This window comes from Lissotriton helveticus, chromosome 9 (genome assembly GCF_964261635.1).
Source record: "Lissotriton helveticus chromosome 9, aLisHel1.1, whole genome shotgun sequence".
Lineage (NCBI taxonomy): Eukaryota > Metazoa > Chordata > Amphibia > Caudata > Salamandridae > Lissotriton > Lissotriton helveticus.
The window spans coordinates 1,153,070,258-1,153,092,336 of record NC_136070.1 but is presented as its reverse complement, the minus strand read 5'-3'; the positions used below and the strand labels follow the sequence as shown (position 1 = coordinate 1,153,092,336).

Here is a 22,079-nt window from a genome sequence, read left to right as displayed (position 1 = left end):
CCTTTTCAGTGGCTGTTTCTGTCTGGGTTTGTTCCCCTGACCGGTTTGCACCGTTTAACCCTTGTAATTTTGACTTCCAATCGTACCTGCTAGAGCGCCAATTGTTCCTGTCATACACTCAAACCTAGCTCCTTCTCTTTAAAATACAAAAAATAACCAAAGATTCTTTACCCTTATAATAAAAACCGTAACTAACGCCAAACACTGGGTGTTTGTACCAAAAGGCTGAAAAGGTTAGGTTAACTGCTGAGATTTGGAATGTGGTAAATATTAACAATTTCTGAACTTATGTCTTACATTAACACGTAAGTGGGATTGGCTCCCAGTTAGAAAATTACAGAGGTTATTAGAACTTTGGTCCTGGGATATACAAAGGCTGAAGGGGCTATTTACTTTCCAAAATTACAGCTTGCAAGGGAAGTTCAACAATCCCCTAATTTTAAGTTCTATTATTGGGTAGCCAAGGGGAGAACAATGTCTATACAAATGACATTAAAGTCGGAGTATTCCGTATTCTTCATCTTTCAAATTTATTTGGGGACAAACGCTTATGTTTGCTTACTAGATTCTGGAATCAAAATTAATGTAAACTTGTGAAATTTAAGATATACATCGAACCTCTTACAGAAATTCTACGGAAATCAAAAATATCCTACCAATGTATGCAGATGACACGCAACTGTACATCAAGATTGCTAGCCTGGAAGACATAACCACAATGAACAGTGCCCTCAAACTATCGCTGAAATGGTTAACGAACAATCATCTCAAGCTTAACGCTAACAAAACAGAATTCTTACTCATCTCACCACATACAAATCAATCCTTAGTGAAAGAATGGTCCAAAATGATTACAGCATTAAATTGCATCCCAACTCTAGTGGACTTGGCGAAATCTCTCGGAATCACACTGGATGAGAACTTTGATATGAAAACGCACATTAATTCCATGGCAAAAAACGCTTGTTTCCACTTGAACTATCTGAGAAAGATGAAATCTTTTTTAACGGAGACAGACCTGAAACTAGCGGTGCATTCGCTGGTTATCTCGAGGATCGAATACGGCTGTACTACACTGGCTGGCCTACCAAAAACTTCAACTGCACCCCTAAAAGCCTGCCTCAATGCAGCGGCAAGGCTTATTACAGGGTCGAGGAAATTTGACCACATAAAACCGCACTTGAAGGCCTTAAATTGGTTACCATATGAAGCCAGAGTACAGATGAAAATGGCTTGTATCACCCATAAAGCGATTCATCACAACACACCTAAATATCTCGCCACAAAATAGAAATCACAGGAAGAAACAGACTTGTCAGGAGTGCCAATTATCTGCTCCTGAAACCTCCTATCTTTAAGAAGAAAAAAACATATGAAAGGACATTTTCAGGCGTAGCTCCCAGGATTTGGAACTCCCTTCCTGCAAACATCAGAAAAATTAGAAACACAACAACATTCAAGAAAGAAATAAAGAACTTTCTTATGAGCAAGTTCCTCCCATAAACAAGCTAAACGAAACCGAAGACTTAGCTTGGATTTTATGACCATAGGTTTTGATTGAACCTCTAAGAACTCTACCTCAGAACTTTATTAACTCAGGTCTTAACTCAATACCTTACATCAGGGGTACTCATAGTACGGCCCGCGGGCCGGTGGCGGCCCGGCAAGCCTGCCCTGGCGGCCCACGCAGAGTTCGTACCCGTGTTTTAAGAACACATTTTTATTAAAGAATGTCTGCAAACACTGCCGGGTGCAGCAGCGACACTGAGAGACTCTGCTGCTCTGTGGGGGCCGGGTGATTCAATCCAGTGATAGGCAGAGCAGCAGAGTCTCTCTCACACACACACAGCCACAACCGAGCACTTCCCACGTCTTTAGAAAGACAATTTGCATGTTAGTGGAGCTTTGTGAATTTCACCTCTTCTTAGGCCCCTGACCCGGCGCCCACAGAGCGGAGCTGCAGGGGCCTAAGAAGAGGTGAAATCAACAAAGCTCCACAAACATGCAAATGGTCTTTCTAAAGACGTGTGAAGTGCTCGGGTGCGGCTGGAAGCAGGAAGCTGTCTCAGCCCTGGCAGACACAGTCATGTTAGCAGTCTACTCAAGGTGACATTTTACCACAGAGTTGCACTGCTCTAAATGTAATGCAGCTAATTCCTTCAGTATCGAGTCAAGGGCAGTTTCCGATATGGTGGTGGGGGTCATGCGCTTCTTCATCCTGCTTGGGAGTGCCCAAGAAGAGCATTTGTCTATGCTGCTTTTGGAGAGACATGCAATGATTTTAGCATTAGAATATAATGCATCATAGTGTGGCAAGGGTCTCGGAACACCTCAGGGTTCACAAGGTTGGTGGCACTCTGTCTGGAGTGAGGGCACGTAAGAGATGCTACTTCCAGAAAGTGAAATGAATCAAGATTAGCCACTGCTGAGAATTAGTCCTATTGAATAGGAGTTCATGGGGCAAGAGCATTCTGAAGTTAGTGAAACTCTTTACGTCGAGGGAGACAGAGACAGAGGGACAGGGAGAGGGAGGGAGACCGAGAAATGGAGACAGAGAAAGGGAGACAGACAGAGGGCGAAGGTCGACAGAGGGAGGGAGGCGGGGGAGGGAAGCAGAAGTGAGGGAGTGAGTGAAGGGGAGTGAGGGAGGCGGGGGAGGGAAGCAGAAGTGAGGGAGTGAGGGAGTGGGGGAAGGGGAGTGAGTGAGGGAGGCAGAGGGAGGGAGGCGGAAGTGAGGGAAGGGGAGTGGGAAAGGGGAGGGAGAGAGAAGGGGAGTGGGGGAGAGAGGGAAGGGGAGTGGGGAGGGACAGAGGGAAGGGGAGCGGGGTAGGGGAGTAAGGGAAGGGGGAGCGGGGGAAGGGGAGTGAGGGAGGGAGTAAGGGAAGGGGAGTGAGGGAGGGAGAGAGGGAAGGGGAGTGACAGAGGGAGTGAGGGAAGGGGAGTGAGGGAGGGAGAGAGGGAAGGGGAGTGAGGGAGGGAGAGAGGGAAGGGGAGAGAGGGAGAGTGGGAAGGGGAGAGAGGGAGAGTGGGAAGGGGAGAGAGGGAGAGATGGAAGGGGAGTGAGGGAGTGAGGGAGGGAGAGAGGGAAGGGGAGCGACGGAGGGGTGAGGGAAGGGGAGAGAGGGATAGTGGGAAGGGGAGTGACGGAGGGAGTGAGGGAAGGGGAGTGAGGGAGAGAGGGAAGGGAGTAACTGAGGGAGTGAGAGAAGGGGAGTGAGGGAAGGGGAGAGAGGGAGAGTGGGAAGGGGAGTGCGGGAAGGGGAGGGAGTGAGGGAGGGAAGGGGAGTGAGGGAGGGAGGGAAGGGGAGAGAGGGAGGGAGGGAAGGGGAGAGAGGGAGAGTGGGAAGGGGAGTGACGGAGGGAGTGAGGGAAGGGGAGGGAGGGAGAGTGGAAGGGGAGAGTGGGAAGGGGAGAGTGGGAAGGGGAGAGAGGGAGAGAGGGAGAGTGGGAAGGGGAGTGCGGGAAGGAGAGTGAGGGAGGGAGGGAAGGGGAGTGAGGGAGGGAGGAAGGGGAGAGAGGGAGGGAAGGGGAGAGAGGGAGAGTGGGAAGGGGAGTGACGGAGGGAGTGAGGGAGAGTGGGAAGGGGAGAGTGGAAGGGGAGAGAGGGAGAGATGGAAGGGGAGTGAGGGAGGAGAGATGGAAGGGGAGTGAGGGAGGGAGAGATGGAAGGGGAGTGAGGGAGGGAGTGAGGAAGGGGAGTGACGGAGGGGTGAGGGAAGGGAGAGAGGGAGAGTGGGAAGGGAGTGACGGAGGGAGAGGGGAGAGGGGGAGAGAGGGAGTGAGACAGTCAGAGTGAGGGAGAGAGAGTCAGAGTGGGTGAGACAGAGGGATGGAGGGAGAGAGAGAGAGAGAGAGAGAGAGAGAGAGAGAGAAAGAGAGAGAGAAAAGAGAGAGAAAGAGAGAGAGAGAGAAAGAGAGAGAAAGAGAGAGAGAAAGAGAGAGAGAGAGAGAGAGAGAGAAAGAGAGAGAGAGAGAAGAGAGAGAGAAAAAGAGAGAGAGAAAGAGAAAGAGATAGAGATAGAGAAAGAGATAGAGATAGAGAAAGAGAAAGAGATAGAGATAGAGAAAGAGAGATAGAGAAAAGAGATAGAGAAAAAGAGATAGAGAAAGAGATAGAGAAAGAGATAGAGAAAGAGATAGAGAAAGAGATAGAGAAAGAGATAGAGAAAGAGATAGAGAAAGAGAGAGCGATAGAGAAAAAGAGATAGAGAAAAAGAGATAGAGAAAGAGAGATAGAGAAAGAGAGAAAGAGAGATAGAGAAAGAGAGATAGAGAAAGAGAGATAGAGAAAGAGAGAGAGAAAGAGAGATAGAGAAAGAGAGATAGAGAAAGAGAGATAGAGAAAGAGAGATAGAGAAAGAGAGATAGAGAAAGAGAGATAGAGAGATGTGTGTATGCCGGGTCTGGTGGCTCAGTGGACGAAGGCGTCCGCTGCAGGGACCTGTGTTCAACCTCATGGCCACAGTTTTTTTGGTTTGCTCTAGCCCCGCCCCCTCCCCCACTGACCCCGCACCCCCGGTGCGGCCCCTCGGACCCAAACCACAATGTAAATTTGGCCCCGGAGAGAAAGTTTGTGAGTACCCATGCCTTACATGTTGCTTCTCAAGCTATTAGCCTATAATTACTATGTCTAAATTGCCATTACTAAGTCAGCACGTCTTACTGCTCTTTGTACACTGCATTTGTAATCTATACCACATGATGTTAAGCGCTCTGATACCCATGGGTCACGTACGCGCTATATAAAACTGTTAATAAATAAATAAATACATAAAATATTTCTGCTGCTTATCACAAAGGGCGGGTGTGGCAGAAGTTCTTGATACTACTATATGTAATACAAAGGTTTGGCTTTTTATATTCTACGACAAGGGATATGGAACCACATTCTCTAATTTCAGAACTAGTTTAGGTGGTTCCCTTTCACAGGTTCTTCTCAGGCAGCTCTCCAGATAGCCTCGGTGCAAAGTGATGTTTCTCACAGCAACTAGATGTGAGACTCTCTCTAAGCAGGAGCATCCATCATATGGGTCTCTGCACCTGGCTGTCAGAAGTCTATTTAATGCAGAAAGCAGTGAGCTGTGACAGACAAAAGGCCAGGCCTAATATACAACCATCCTCGGCTTGGGCAACCAAAACTGCAGTCACGCCCTTCTCCTCTACCATCCACCAAATGGTAGTGCTCAGGAATAATTAATCAGCAGCCCCATGCACAAAAAAAAAAAAGACTTCATGGGCTTTGCAATTATAGTCCTGTCTCCATCCTCATCCTCAGTGTCTGGATCTCCACCTTCTAGCCACAGGAATGCAGGATATACACTTCCACTGTCAGGGAAAGATATCCTCATACACATACGCACACACTTTCAACAAACACATGAAAGGTTAGTGTAAGATTCTGGGTTCACGCAAGAGCCGAAAGTTACACCAGAGGGGTTAGGAAGCTGCACTCATTGGCACAGATTAAAAAGATATGGCCACATTATTAATGACAAAACCCTGTATGATGCTTAATCTGTACCCCCAAAACAAGACTGCTGTCCTCTGAACATTGCGAGGGCACACTTGGTATACCCCTCCAGATGACAGGAAAGTGCTGCCCACACGCTAAATTGATTAGCCTACTACCAGGGCCAAAATCAAAGCCACAATACCTAATTCACGAGCAGTTAAGCACTCTGGACTTAGAAACACACCCCTAAATAATGGACAATCCCATACCAACAACAGCTATTTAGTAAGTTACATCAGACCACTTGTCATCCACTTACACGCCATGCAATCCTTGAGTTCACAGGCCTGTTTCAAGGTGTGTCCCGGTATAGTATGGCCTTAAATCTCATGGACCCTGCTATACAATATCAAATTAGGCTAACAGTAAGGACTGATAGATAAAAGGCAAGAGTGATGGGATGATCGTCTCAGAGAGAAAATGACTGGAAAGACAGAAAGAAGAAGAAACAAGTGGAAAGGAACAAAATGTGACTAGTAGGAAGAAAGAATAGTGGATAATAATGGACATTAAGAAAATGTAAGGGAGATAGAAAGGGAATGAAGTGAAATGAAGAGTAATTGAGAATGACAGAGGAAGGAGACACAGCGAGTGTGACAGAAATGACAAACTGACAGGGCTATAGTGACAGATGGGGAATGATACCTCACTGGCAGCATTTACATGTATCATCTGTATGTTCTTTCCCATACAGAACAATAATCACTATAAACCATGGATCTCAATACCAGACAGCACAATCCTGCTCATTCTGTACTATCCACTATTTGTCTAAATCCACATTTTCTTTGGTGCTACCTCGTGAGAGGTTGTGCCCAAGGAAATGTTTAAGTTGCACTCAAGCCCCGGAAGCGTTGCGCTGAATAGAAACTTTGGGGCAGATTTATGATGACTGGCGCATCCCCAGGGATGCGCCAGTTATATTGCGCCGCTGCTCCGCCACCCATGGTGCGCCGCATTTACAATGCGGCGCACCATGGGGCAAAAACGGCACAAGTGGCGCATTGCTGGAGTTGCGTCGCAATCGCGACGCAGCTCCAGCAAGGCTCGGGGGTGCCCTATCTGACCAATGCTGCGTCAAGACCTACGCCTGCTTCAAGCAGGGGCAGGGTTTTGACGCAGCATTGGCCTGAAAGTGACTGAGTGAAATCTTATAGATTTCACTTAGCCACTTTTGCGAGGCGCACCTGCCCCTGGAACGCCCACCCTGCGCCGGAAAGCCCACAAGTGGCGCAGGGCTTTACAACGTGACGCATCTGCCTAGATGCGTCACGTTGTAAATGGGTCGTAGGGATGCGCCACGTTTACGCCGCAGTTGCGTGACGCAAACGCGTCGCATTACCAACATAAATCTGCCCCTTTGTTTTCTTTAATAGTGAGAACCTAGCCCAGGGGCGTTAAAGCAATTTACAAAGTAAACAGGATATGTTACACGTTTACTCATTTTAGGCACAAGGAGATTAAGCGATTTGCCCAAAATCACAGGATGATGAGCCGAGGTCGGGACTCGAGCTGGTACCCCGACTCCGTATTTTAAAGTCGGCATCTCCAACTACTAGACCACATTGTCCTTGAATGTAACATTTGATCATGACAATGACTAGTTTAAAATACAAGTATTGTAAATAATTTCGGATCTCTTTCAAATTATTACATTACCCAGTTGTGAGTGGAGCAGCTCACAACACATGCACCTCATGATTATAATTTTTATCATGAAAGGCAAAAATCTCGCCCCAAAGCAGGACCAAGATCAGTCTGGAATGCAGGGGTGATACTTGTCCGGGTAACGAATATATTAACGAATAAATAACAGAGGATAGACGTCAAATGTATTTGGTCAACAACGATAATGTTTTCCTCGAAGTGCATCTTACCAAGTACAATCCAGGGCGAGTAAAACAGAAGCACAACTTCTCATTCCTAGATATATCCTGAAATAAACCAGATATGCCATCTGACAGGAGCCCATCGTAAATTGCATTAGGCCCGAATGATTAGGGTGTAAGCTACTTTAAAATACTATCCAATGTGTCCCTGTTTAGAACTGACGCAATTAGTGATGGAAACAAAACATCAGCTTCAAGGATACAAAGAGGTGATCACAGTTTGAATCAGTGAGGTAGTCAGAGCCATGTCCCATTAACATATAACGAGAAAACGCATGTGAAAGACTAGCCAAAAAAGTATGATGTAGCAGGTAAGTGTGGGTACGTGAGCGGTCTATTGGGTAGCGGTCCAAAACTCTAGGTGGAACGTTCGTTCCTTGCTTATACGTGGCACTTTTTGCAAGATGCTTTCGGAGGACTTGCCAGAGACCTATGAAATAAAGGAAATCATCGCCTCGCTCAAAAAATAATCTCCCTTTCCCGAACTAAAACAGAAGGTTGTCAGTGCGTTCTTACCATTAGAAATGTACACCATATTGGCAGCAGTGCTGATCCTTGCCTACGCAGTACACTTCCGCTTTGAAAAGGCTTCGCCTAGCCTATTGCAGGCTCTGATATGACGTCTTAGGGGCGAAGATAGAGGTGGGCGGCAGTCATTGGACAAGGGACTGAAGTTTCTCTGTCGCAGTGGGGCGGGGGTATTTACGTCACTTCCGTCAACAGACTGCATTGTGGCGTCAAAAGTTTGTGACAAACTATGGTAGAAGATGATAAAGTAGTGCTAGGTCTTTTTTTTGTGTCGGAAGAGACGGATTGTATTTTAGAAAGCAGAAGTCTTTGAAGAAGAAAGCCCTAGGAATAGCAATTTAGGCGAACCTGAATCAACACCGTGATCCTGTAGCACATTTAAGGGCTTGAGGGTTGGTATGCAGCATGAACCTTGCTTCGAGGAGTCAGCATGTTATTTGCCCGATTCAACACTTCCGATTTAGGCAGAGACCCGCTTGTAAGAAAAAATTAAGAAGTTAAAATGTACCTTGGTCCAAGGCAATTTAAAGGGGAAGAATCGGGTCCGTAATTTTCCTCTGGGTCTCCTGTCCTTTATTATGACTGTGTCCCCTCTTTGCATCTTTCTGGACGTTGCTCTCCTTGTCTGGCTGGCAACCAGGGGGCATATGTATCAAACTAAATTGCGATCGCAAACGCTAAAATTAGCAGAATTTCAGCGTTTGCGATCGCAATTTAGCTGTTTGCAATATATGAGAAAGAAAACCACTCGCAAAATAAGGAATCGCAAAATTTGTGATTCCCTATTTTGCGATTGCATTTAAGGAATTGCACATTTTAATTCCTTAAATGCAATGTAGGAAGCACAGAAAAAGTGCGATTAGGCTGTAAGGAATCGCAAACTACCATCAACTTCAAGTTGGTGGTGTGGAGTTCCCAGTTTCCCCCCAAGGATCACTCAGCACTCAGGAGTAGGGAGACAGGAATGCGTTTATTTCGTATAACTAACGCTGTAGGAAGAGCGCCGGGCGTCTTACTGTGGTCGCGCCCCGACAAGCCCTGACAAGAGCGAACCGCCGTTAGCGCATGCGCAGTCATCCGCGCTCTCGCCCAGTGCGTGTTGTGTCACACGCATGCGGCGGGGCTAGAGCGCTAACACCACATATCTCCCCTTTTTACACAATGGAAATGTTAAGGTTCAAACTCCAATGTTCTATCCCACAAAGTCTCTGAGGTGGGCAGGCCTGACTATCTTCCTCCCAGCACGCGTGCGCCTTACCGGAGTGGAGGCTTCGTGGACGCCCTCGGTCATGGGACCTCCCACCTTCTCTCTCTCCAGGCCAAGTTCATTTCTCCTGGGCGTCTCTTCTTCGTCCGTAGATGTTTCTCTTACTCTCGGCTTACCGAAGTCCGAGTCCATCTCCTCCTGCACGTGCCTTTCCGGCCATTTGGAGTACTTGTCGACAACAACACACAAGTATTTAGCTGTCCCTTGATCGTCCAATATCGGGCCCAGAATGTCAACAGCAAGGTCCTCCCAGGGATTGCGGGGCTGTTCAAATTTTCCTAACGCAGGTCTCAATGGTTTGAGTATTTTGTCTGACCCCTGGCATTGGTCGCAGTCCCTAACATGTCTCTCAATCTGGATGTCCATCCCTGGCCACCAGTACATCTGTTTCACCCTTGACTTGGTCTTCACGATGCCCAGGTGACCTTCATGTAGTAGATTCAACAGGATCGGAATTAACTTTTCGGGTGGCACCACCTTGTCACCGCGATACAGGAATGTCCCTGAATCACTTATGGATAATTCCTCCCGTTTCTCATACAGTTTCCTCTGCGCCTCCTGTAGTCTTTTCTTGTCTGGCCATCCTTCTACTAGATTCTTCTTAACCTTTTCCAGGATCACATCCTCCTTGTATGCTTGCTCCCACTCTTGTAGGCTGATGGCCCTTTCCATGTCCTCTAACACCGCTACTGTCTCCTCGTTCTCCGTTACCGAAGTGGGCGCTTCCTCCATGGCTGAGGCCCTTCTCAGATAGTCAGCCACTTTGTTGCGTGTCCCCGGGATGAACTCCACATCGTATGTGTATTCAGGAGTTTGAGAGTCATTTTTGCTATCCGCGGGGTGGCCGTGGCATGTCCCCTTGAGGTAAGCACTTTGACTAAGGGCTTGTGGTCCGTTTGTAATCGAAACCTCGTCCCCCACAGGAACTGCCGGAACTTCCCCATGGCCCATGTGACAGCCAGCATTTCCTTCTCTATCACACTGAACTTCTGCTCTGTGGGAGACAACGCTCTGGACGCAAAACTGAGTGTTTCCACGGTGTTATCATCTCTCTCTTGTGCCAGAACAGCACCCAACCCTTTTTCGCTGGCATCAGTGGTGAGCAGAGTGCTTCCTGCGGGGTCATGCCCGAGTAGGGGTACTGCCTGGCTGATTTTCCCTTTCAGCTCCTCAAACTCCTTCTGAGCCTCGTCGTCCCACTGGAACGATGTTTTATCTCTTATGAGTTGCCTCAACTTGTGCGTTTTCGTGGCAAAATGCTGGACGAATTTGCTATAGTACCCGGCCATCCCAAGGAATGACTGCACCTCGTCCTTGCTGGATGGAGCTTTGGCCTCGCAGATCGCTTTCACATTCTCTCTTTTGGGTGTGATCCCTTGTTCGCTGATCTTATGTCCTAGATAAGTGACGGAAGTCATCCCAAATCTGCACTTCTCCCACTCTGCCGTCAGTCCTTTCTCCTGCAGTACACCCAGCACTTTATTCAATTTGTTGTCGTGGTCATTGCGGTCCTTGCCCATTATAAGGATGTCGTCTTGAAAGTACTGGATGCCATCGACGTCTTTGAACAGGCGATGCATACGTTTTTGGAACACCGCTGCGGCGGACGCTAGCCCGAATGGCATCCTGCGAAACTGGTAACACCCATACGGCGTGATGAAGGACGTCAATTTCCTACTTGACGGGTGCAGGTCGATTTGATGGTAGGCAGACGTAAGGTCCACTGTGGAGAACCACTTCACACCTCTTGTTTTAGCCAGCATTTCTTCGATCCTGGGGAGCGGAAATTTCTCTACTACTAAGCATTTGTTCAACTCGCGCAGGTCCACACATAGGCGCACCTTGCCGTTGGGCTTCCTGGCGACCACAAAGGGAGCCAACCACTCTGAGCTGTCTATGGGCTCAATGATCCCTTGTTCTTCCAGCCGGTGCAGTTCTTGTTGTACTGCTTCCCGCACCGCTATGGGTACATTTCGGACTTTGTGGGATACTGGCTGGGAGTTCTCTCTGAGAATGATCTTGTGCATGAACTTTTCCAGTTTCCCCACTTTGCCTCCGAAGACTTTGGGAAATTCACTTCTCACCTTCTTCAGGTCAGGCCAGCTGTCCACGTCCGTTAGTAGTATTTGTTCCTTTCCCCCTGGGTCTAGCTTGATTCCGAGGTCTCCTTGGTATCTCCACCCTAACACAGAGGGGCCTTTCTCTGCCACGTACAGCTTACACGTCGTGGTCCTCCCCCTGAATTCAAACTTCAGGGTATGGTACCCCACCATGGGGATCAGGTTGTTCGTGTATGACACTGGTCGTATGTCAGGTGGTTCTAGTTTGGGACCCAGGCCGGGTTTGAACTCCTCTTCCTATACCGACCTCTGCACTATGGTGTACGGGGACCCTGAGTCAATTGCGACTTTGATCTTAACTCCTCCAATTAGCATGTCAGCTCGCGGTTTGTCGGAGCGCTTGGTGTCAATGCCTAGCACCTGTTCCTCAATGCACAGCACTCTGTCGTCCTCGTCTGATTCTTCGTCCGCTCCTTCTTCAGATTGCGGATTCGCTAAGTACTTTTCAACTGTTCTTTTCTCTTTCCTCCGACAGACTTTCTCATAGTGGCCCATCAGGCCACAGAACGTGCACTTTGCGCGAAAAGTTGGGCAGCGTTTGTCTTGGGCCGTGTGGTTTACGCTCCCACACCTGTAGCACGTGGACTTGGTGTGTGGGGGTTGTTTCCCTGCTTGTCCGGGTCTCCCCGCCCACTTGCAGGCTCCTCTGCTGTCTCCGGGCGCCATTTTGTGTCTCCCCGATGATTCTGCGTCATCTATTTTGTTGACCATGATTCTTTGCGCACACTCCTTTTTCGCGGCCTCAGCACATCGCTTGGAAAGTTCTGCCTTCTTCACCATCGCGATTACTTCTTTCAGTGTTGCTTCACCGTGGGCCCACAGCTTGTCTTGTACGTTCTTGTTGGTGGTGTGCATCACAATCTGGTCTTTGATAAATTCTTCCTCCAGCCCCCCGTACTTGCATGTGACTGCTAGTCGTCTCAGGGCCGCCACGTAGTCGTCTACCGATTCTCCTTCTCCTTGTTTCCTTTGTTGAAAGTTGAACCGATCAATGGAGACACATACCGCGGGGCGGTAGTGGGTGTCTAGGTCTTCTAGCGCTTGTTTGAAGACGTCAGCATCGACAGCTTGTCGAGGCGTCGTCGCAATGTTCGTGAACACCCTTATGCCTTCTGGGCCCAGATTGTGTAGCAATATCCTCTTTCTCCTTGCCGGGGTGAATTCGTCACTGGATTCGTCTTCTAGGGCTTCTAGGTAATTCTTGAAGTATTCCCTCCAATCCTCCCACTTCATTTGGGGTTCGCCTGGCCTGGGTAGAAACGGGATGGGAGCCGTGAGTGACGACGCTTGGTTACTCATTCTGGCTTGGACCTCGGGTTCACCCCCTTGATTCCTGGGGCTACCGGGTGCGCTGTCGTCCCTTCCCTGATTCCTGGGGCTGCTTGGTGCGCTGGTGCTCTCTGCCTGCGACTTGCTAGGGTTCGGTTCTCCCCTATCCCCTTCCACTTGGTCACCCCTTTCTGCCAGGGTTTCGGCGGGGAGGCTTGCGTGCTCCTACCTTGCTTCCGTGCTGGTCTCTGCGTTGTAAGACCTCTGGGCACGTAGTGTGCTTGTCGCGATCTCTGCGCCTCTGCCGCGCTCTTCCCGTGCTTCCCGCAGCGTGTTGCGTCTCCCCCTTTCTGTTGCACGTGGTCAGTGTAGGCCTGTGCTTCTTGGGTCTTGCTTTCTCTCCACCGGTATTTATTTTCTTTTGTGGGGACAGATCCCACTCCTCGTCGCCACTGTGGAGTTCCCAGTTTCCCCCCAAGGATCACTCAGCACTCAGGAGTAGGGAGACAGGAATGCGTTTATTTCGTATAAATAACGCTGTAGGAAGAGCGGCGGGCGTCTTACTGTGGTCACGCTCCGACAAGCTCTGACAAGCGGGAACCGCCGTTCGCGCATGCGCAGTCATCCGCGCTTTCGCCCAGTGCGTGTTGCGTCACACGCATGCGGCGGGGCTAGAGCGCTAACACCACAGGTGGTAATTTGGGGTTTCTTTGAAAAATTCACTTTTTTGCATTTTTCAAAGTGCCATGTGGCACACAAACATATTTCAGGGGTGCAACAGGGTGTCCTTTTGACACCCTGGCACCCTTAAATTGCATTCTCAATTTGCGATTCTCTAATTGCTAATCGCAAAGTGAGAATGCCTTCCTATTCATTCCTATGGGCCTACTAGCCCATATGAATGAATGGGAAGGCATTCCTTATTAGCGAATCTCAATTTGCGATTTGCAAATAAGGAATATGTGGGATTCGCAACATTATTAGCAAATCCCACATACATATCATTTTGCGATTCTCAAATTGCGATTTGCTCAAAATTGCAATTTGAGAATCGCAAAACAACATTTTGATACATATGGCCCCAGGTTCTGTCTTTCTCTCTGCCCGATGGCATCTTCTTCGTTATAGGGTAGTGGTGCCCACCCAGGGCAGGTGGGGAGGGTGTCACGGCGAGCTCCATTGAACATGAGCGCCCATGGTGTTTGGAGTATGGTGCTGCGGGGAGTGCTTCGGTACTCTGGGAGGAACAGCTGCAGGTGCCATTCGGGATCTGTATTCTCGGCCATAGCGATACAGAGGGCCTTGTTGAGAGTCCCCACAAACCTTTCAATCTCTCATTAGCCTGGGGCCACTGTGGGGTAATGGTTCAGTGTCATCCCTTACTTCAGTCCCACCAGGAGCAGCCTGCCTGCTGCTCAGCCCATCTTCAACTGTCACAACTCATCCACACAGGCACCCAAGCATTCCATTCATCACAGTCACACCAACATTCCGATACAATCTCTCACTCTGGCTGAGCAGTTAGGAGACAGTTAGGCTGGAAAACATGCATAAACACTAAGAGGATATAACAATAATCTTGCTTCTGATCAGATCATGTGAAAAACCAGAGATAATTAGCATGCGTTCCAATGGTATAACATAAGGCATACACCAAATCAATAATACTAGGAACAATAATTAATCTTAGTGATGAATTTATCTCTTCATCACTAAGATTATTGATTGTTCCCATGAATATATCTCTTGATGCACAACCTGTTTGAACAGTTAGAATTGACATTATTGGACCATGTCGAAAATACTTAGCCAACTTCGAAGACTAATCAAATAATGGGAGGGTAATGATCGATAATCACAATTGGGAGGGATAATCCCCGCCTCCTCGTCCTTAATAGAATTGAAACTTTCCTTCACAAAAGCTAGGACATTTTGTATTCTCTGTAAGGACTGGAGGCTCAGTTATGTATGTTTAAAGCTAGTTGACAACCAAAGAAGCCATGCCAGTGATTGGTTTGAAGTAAAAGGCCTCAAATGTGGAGTCCAAAGACCAGCCCGCCGCTCTGAGGATGTCCTCAAGGCGGCTCCCTAGGGAAAAGGCCTTTGAGCTCCTGGCTCCCCAGGTGGAATGGGCCCCGAAGGCGGAAGTATCGATGCCTGCTTCCTGCAGTACCAATCTCACCCAGCGGGCAATAGTTGCTGCCAGTACTGGCTTGAAAGGCTTCTTGAGAGAGAGAAATAGTTGTGTTGCCCCATGCAGTCTATATTCCTCTGTCATGGATTCATACACCCTGAGACAGAACACCACACACAGTTTTGGATGACCAGGAAACGCTGGGTAGTGAAAGACACCCCTTTCCGAAGTGAACATACATGCTGTGACCTCCAGGGCCTGGACATCCGAAACCCATTTACACAAGATGAGGCATAGAAGAACCTTTAACTTACCTATTAACTCCTTACTGGGAAAGATATGTATTATCCTGCCATGATTGGAGTAGTTGTAGAACCACATTCACGTTGCATAGGTAAGAATACTTCGGTTGAGGGGTAAGGTCAAGGGGATACCCCTTAAGAATCTACAGACTAACGGATGTTCTCCAACCCGAACCTCATTTATGGGAACGTGGCCCACAGAGATCGCTGATCTGCTCACATTAATCGTTCAGTAAGCCAGACCCTTGTCTACCAACTCTGACAAGAAGTTTACCACATACACTATATCTGCCCCCACGGGATTCAAACCCCGTCACAAAGACCAGCATGACCACCTCCTCCATGCAGACCTGTATCTCATTACTAGAGTCTGCACAGGCTCTTCTGGTAAGAGAGGAATCCCTTGCCAAAGGGCCCTGGACCTCCAAACGTCCTCTGCAATCCTCCAACCCATGTGCCGGAGTGTCCCCTCCTGAACCAGATGGTGCAAGTTGCCATGCTAGTCCGTCAGCAGATGAGTAGTCAGGGGAAGTATGATTGGCAAATCCATAGAAAGTTCCAGAAGAACTGAATACCAAACCTGTGAACTCCAAAGCGGTGTCACCAAGATCACTTCCACCTTCTGACGCCGGATCAATGCAGTGAGTGTGGCTATCATGGAGAACGGGGGAAACACCCCCGAAATTGACTCCAAACTTGCATGAAGGCATCTGTCACTTCCGCAAGGGGATCCGGGTGCCAGCTAAAAAATCGAGGAAGCTGGTAATTGAGGCGAGACACAAAAAGATCCACTTGGCATGAACCTCATTGACCCATCAGGCTCTGGAATGGAGAGGGGCCCAACTTCCAGGCACTGTAGTCATGTTGATGCCCGTATTGATTCTGCAGTGATTGACAGCTTGTGAACCAAGCAGTAGTTCCAGAAGTCCCTGGCCTAGTCTGCCAGTACCCTGGATTTCGTTCCTTCTAACTGGTTGATAAATCTCACGGCATAGATGTTGTCCATCTTCAGCAAGATCACGCAGGAGACCTTGTTGGCCACCAGGCTCCTATAGTGAAGGATCCGGCCAGTAGGCCCAGATAGTTAATGTGTAGAGACTTTTCCTACTCTGACCATTGACCACCTGTGGTAGTATCCCCACAAGGGCACCCCAACCCCGCTGACTGGCATCTGATTCCATCACCAGGTCTAGGTTGATCCAAAGATGGCCCTCTCATTCCAGGCTTGCATGTGCTCGAGCCACCAATGAAGCTCCTTGCACGCTTCTGGGGAAAGAAATCTCCTGCGTGTATGTCAGGCCCTGCCGTAAATGCTGCACCTTCAGGCACTGAAGAGCCTGGTAGTGTAATGGACCTAGATCGAGGATGATAGGAGGCCCACAATCTGGACCAAATGTTGTAGGGAAAATTTCTCTCTCGCCAGAGTTTGGCACAACTCCCTGCGGATCAGAAGTATCTTCTTTTGGAGTAACTTGAGGCATTGGTGTACCATGTCAACCTCGAACCCCAGAAAAGTCATTTGTTGTGTTGGTACAAAGTCCGACTTTAGATCGTTCAAAACAAAACCCAAGTTCTGTAGCGTTGCAAGAGTAAGATCGATCTCTCCTGATGCATCAAAAGGATGTTGTTCAGTCCAGGTACACTATGAGTCGTGTACACGTTGCCTGCAGCCATTCCATGACTGGACCCAATACCTTGGTGAAGAACCAAGGCGCTGAGGACCGAGCGAATGGTAGGCAAGTGAATTCATAGACCTGGTCGTCCCACTGGAACTGCAAAAACCTGCTGTGGTGAGTGTATATCAGGCATCCTTTAGCTCAACCCATACCAACCAGTCGTTGGGCAACAATATGTCTCTTAGGAGGTGAATGAATGCCTTCCATTTTGAAATGGCAGTATTCCTGCAGATTTATTACTGGTCTAAACACTTTGTCCTTTTTCTGGACCAGAAAGATATTGCTCAGGAATCTCCTGGTGTGGGGAACGAATTGAACATGGTTTTTTTTCTGTAGTAGATCTTGCGCTTCCCTGTGTACCACATCTGTCCTTTCTCGAGAGAAGACTAAAGGATTGAGTTGGGAAAGATGGCATGGTGAAATTCTATGTGAAACCCTTTCACTGTTTGTAGCACCCATGAGTCCCCTGTAATGGCCATTCATTTGTGGTTGAAGCATTGCATTCTTTCCCTCACCCCTAGTAGGTAAAAAGGGATATTTCTTACCGGTGGTTCCACCTGGCGCATTGCTGGCTTTATGGAAGTTTCCTTTTCCGCTGCATCCTCTGTCATGACCTCTGGAGGGTAGAACCTTCCAAATATTTTAATGGCTTGCCACTGAATAGAACCCTTCGTCTGGAGCTTATGGGGGTTGGAGTTTTATGAGCAGCCGGAGGAGCTCCCCCTACCTCTTCCGGCCCACCCAAAAATTCGCTGGCTAAAAGCCTTCTTAATAGATTGTTGGGCCTTGTTCAGAGATGAGGACGTGTTAACGAAACGGGCCAACTCCTTAATGAACAGCTCACCAAAGAGACCCCTGTTTGCCACTGGGCCAGCTTCAGTGGTAACTAGTTCGCCTAGTCTGTGCTCTATTTTAATCAACAAGGAGCCCGTACGCTCCATCGATAATGCACAGTGTGCATTTTCTAGGACACATAGGGCCCTCTAAGCCCACCCCGATAAGATTGTGGAATCAATCATATGGCCTTACTCCCTGGCATCTTCCGCCATGTCTAAAATGTTTGTCAGGAGACCCAGAACATCCAAGCCTTCTCTTGACAGGACTGCCAAAAGCGGTCCAACTCTTCCTAGGGCCTTTAATAAAGTTGGTGTTGAATTTTGCCATTCGTGTGTCAATTTCTGGGGTACTGGCTATCTTATTCGCAGGGGGCATTCTGCTTTCAGGCGACCTCAGACCTCCGGGTCCATGGGTTTGCTGATATGGCTGGCCACATAACCTGCCACGTTTGGCACTGGGTTCTCAGTCCACAGAGCGGGGATGATAAATATATTCTGGGTTGAGCATGCCTGGTATATCTGTGGTGTCTTGGTTCTGAAGAGCTGCCAGCCGGGGCTTCTTGGTGCCATCCTCTGGTTGCCAGGGTCCGCTCCGGCCTGGTTCGTCACCTGAGTCCCCTTTGGGGTTATCAGGATCATCCCCGGTATTATCATCCACACCCTGCTGGGGGCAGGAATCGTCTTCGGGGGTAATCGTCTGGTTGGAAATCCTCATATCGTTTGAGGAAGACCTGGCACAGCATCTTGAAGGCATTAGATGAGGTAGCAGTCCTGCGGGTGGTTTAAGTTGGTCTAGCCTTGCCCTTGCCCTTAGTCATTACACCGAAAACGAAACTGAAACAAAGGGGCTTATTATGATGGCGGGTGGACATCAGTCTGCCCACCATCACAGCGGTGCTGGGAGCTGGCGGCATCACCGTTCGCAATGTTAAAATGCCACGATGTGCATTTCCATGCACAACGTGGGAGGCACCACGCGGTGCCTGCCATCTTGTGCATGGAAATGCCCTCCAGTGCACCTACACCCTCCCCCACATAGAGGGGGCCCGCAGTGGGCCCCCAAACCCTATCCCCGCCAGCTTTTCCAAGCCAGCATCGCCGCCATGGAAAGGCCTCTATCAGGGCACATCCTAATATAGCGGGCGGTGCCTGCTAGGCACCGCCGCCATATTAGTGGCCTTTTTCCACACGCCAGGCAATCTGTGCGATTGCCACCGCCGAAAAAGCGGCAGACGGACTTTGCATCCGCCGCATCCTAATTTGGCGGTGGGTAAATCTCATTGTGATGGCGGGAGGATCGCCACCGCTGTCTCGGCGGTGGCGGTCCTCACGCTTTCATAATGAGCCCCTTAGTTTCAGTTTCACAGTTTCGGTGCATGTGGGGCTATCTCAGCCCCCAAGCGCCGAAACACATGGGAGGGGTATCGTTGGAAAGGGGAGAATCTCCCCTTTCCAATAGTACCATTCCATGCAGGGATCCACCCACTAGCCACCAGGGAGTGGGCAGTGGCCTTCCCTCCACCCATAGATTTTTGCCACAGACAGTCTTTTTGCCCCCCAGGGGACAGATGGGGGCAGTAGCCTCCAATCTTCCCCCTGGGGGGCACAAAGCACCCTAGATCACAGGGATAATTTTTTTATAGGCCGGTGGGGTTGTCCAGAATGGGCATCCCAATGCCCCCACCCTACCCCCCAAAGATGGCAAAATATTCTCTGCCCCCCAGGAGGCAGATGAGGGCAATAGCCCCTGATCTGCCACCGGGGGGCAGAAAGCCCAATAGGCACCAGGTTTTTTTTGTGTACGTAGGGGTGGGGGCTGGCAATAATGGGCATGCAAATGCCCCCACCCCAAAAAAATGCTACAATCTCTCTGTCCCCCTCCTTGGAGGCAGATTGGACAATAGCCCCTTCTCTGCCAGGGGGCCAGAAAGCCCACTAAGCCCACTAGGCAGCCCCCCCCAAGAAATGCCACAGTCTTTCTGCCCCACCGCCCCCAGGAGGCAGATGGGGGCAGTAGCCCCATATCAGTCCCGGGGGGCGGACAGAAAGCCAACTAGGCACCAGGGTAGGGAAACAGGGGATTCATGCAAGCCATACCTCACTTGAATCCCCAGGGTGTCTAGTTTTTAGAAATGTGTAGGTTTGTTACGTTTTCCTCAATGGCCGCTGAGCCAGGGGCCATACACCCAGGTACCCCCCTTGCAAAAGTAGGTCATTTTGTGATAGGTAATTTAGATGTCTCCACAATACGTTTTTGGCCCTTGCCTGTCGTGGGTACTTGACCCACCCACACGAGTGAGGTGCCATTTTTATCAGGAGACTTTGGAGAATGCGGGGTGGGTGGAAGTTTGTGGACCAACTCAGATTCCAGAACTTTCCATCACAGAATGATGGGGAAAATGTTTCTTTTTTACAAGGTTTGATGTTTGCAAGGGATTCTGGGTAACAGAACCTGGTGAGAGCCACATACGTCACCCCATCCTGGATTCCCCTGGGTGTCTAACTTTTAAAAATATATAGGTTTGCTAGGTTTCCCTAGGTGCCGGCAGAGCTAGGGTTAAAAATCTACAGCTAGGCACTTTGCAAAAAAGGGGTCAGTTTTCACTGTAAAAATGTGGGGTGTCCACGTTGCGTTTTGGGGTGTTACCTGTCGCGGGCACTAGGCCTACCCACGCAAGTGAGGTACCATTTTTATCAGAAGACTTTGGGGGACCGTAGGGTGGGTGGAATTTTGTGGATCCACACAGATTCCATAACTTTCCATCACAGAAATATCAGGAACATTTTTTTTGACAAAGTTTGAGGTTTGCATGATATTTTGGGTAACAGAAACGGGTGAGAGTCATACAAGTCACCCCATCCCAGAGTGTCCTGGGTGTCTAATGTTTGAAACTGGATAGGTTTACTAGGTTTCCCTAGGTGCCGGCAGAGCTAGGGTTCAAAATCCACAGCTAGGCATTTAAAAAAGGGTCAGTTTTCACTTAAAAAATGTGGTGTGTCCACGTTGTGTTTTCGGCAGTGTTCTGTTATGGGCACTAGCCTGCCCACACAAGAGAGGTACCATTGTTTTTGGAAGACTTTTTGGAGTGCGGGGTGGGTGAAAGTTTGTGGATCCATGCAGATTGTAAAACTTTCCTTCACAGAAATGTGAGGAAAATGTGGCTTTTTTTTAACAAAGTTTGAGGTTTGCAAGGGATTCTGAGTAACAGATCCTGGTGAGAGCCACTCAAGTCACCCCATCCTATATTCCTATGGGTGTCTAGTTTTTAAAAATGTATAGGTTTGCTGGGTTTCCTGAGGTGTTGGCTAAGCTAGGGTTCAACATCCACAGCTGGACACTTTGCAAAAAAGGGGTCTGTTTTCACTTTAAAAATGTGAAGTATCCATATTGGGTTTTGGGCCATTTCCCGTCACAGGCTCTAGGGCTACCCACAGAAGTGAGGCACCATTTTTATTGAGAGACTTAGGGGAATACAGAATTGTAGAGCAACTGTTATCACCTACTGACTTTCAATGCATTTCTGCCTTCCAAATGTAAGACAATGTGTAAAAAAGAAGTCACTTTGAAAAATGGCCTATAATTCACATGCTAGTATGTGTACCTACAATTTTGGAGATGTGCAAATAACTACTGTTACTAAAGTCTACATTTTGTTCCTAATTTGGCAATACCTTGGTGTTTTTCATACCGATATTTCACTGTTTTTATTTTCCCAAATGAATTGCTATATACCCGGTACACAATAAAAAGCCATTGAAGATACTGCTGAGTTATTGGCTCTGGATCCTCGGGTTCTTGGTGAACTTACAAGTACAATATATCCACACAACCAAAAGGGTCCAGCAGATGTAATGATATATTGCTTTCAAATATTTGCCATACTTGGAAGAAGTTACAGATGAAAACGTTGGCCAAAATGTCTGTTTTTTTACCTAATTTTCCATTTTTCCTATTTTCAACTGTTAGTTTCTATAAAAAACCTTGAAGGATCTACACAAATGACCCCTTGCTGAATTCATATTTTTATCTACATTCTGAAATGTATATCTTTCCAGGTTTCATTATTGCTTTCATATTCATTTTTACCATTACCTGGAAGGAGGTTGAAAGCATAAACAAATAGCAAAACTAGGCTTGGCCCCAGTAAAATGTCAAAACTGTGTAAAAATTTTAGTTTTTCTGACAAAAGTCTGTCAGTCCCTATAATCTGGGAAGATGATGATTTCAGCACCACAAATCCTTTGTTGATACCATTTGCAGGGAAAAAACCAGAGGCTCATCTGCAGCACATTTTTCCATTAAAAAAATAAAATAAAAAATGTAGCTGTATTTTGGCTAATTTCTGGATCCCCTCCTGGGGAATCAACAACCCCTGGGTACCTTTAAAATCCAGATTATTTTGGAAGAAAATGACGCAAATTTAGCATGGATCCCTTATGTAGCCAAAAGGTACAGTGGTCTAAGAGCGAACTATCCCAAATAGCCAACAAAAAGGCTTAGCACAGGGGGGGAAAGGCCTAGCAGGGAAGGGGATAACGAACACCA

General features: G+C 48.2%; 1 protein-coding gene across 1 annotated transcript in view; it reads right to left on the bottom strand.

The window, feature by feature from the left end:
- The window catches only part of SELENOK (selenoprotein K), a 42,784-nt gene extending 34,756 nt beyond the window's left edge, over positions 1–8,028 (bottom strand). Inside the window, exon 1 of the mRNA XM_078661587.1 lies at positions 7,918–8,028. Within this exon, the coding sequence (XP_078517713.1) occupies positions 7,918–7,936 (19 nt within the window). The 5' untranslated portion in view covers positions 7,937–8,028. The remainder of the gene's footprint in view (positions 1–7,917) is intronic.
- Between the last annotated feature and the right edge of the window lie 14,051 nt (positions 8,029–22,079).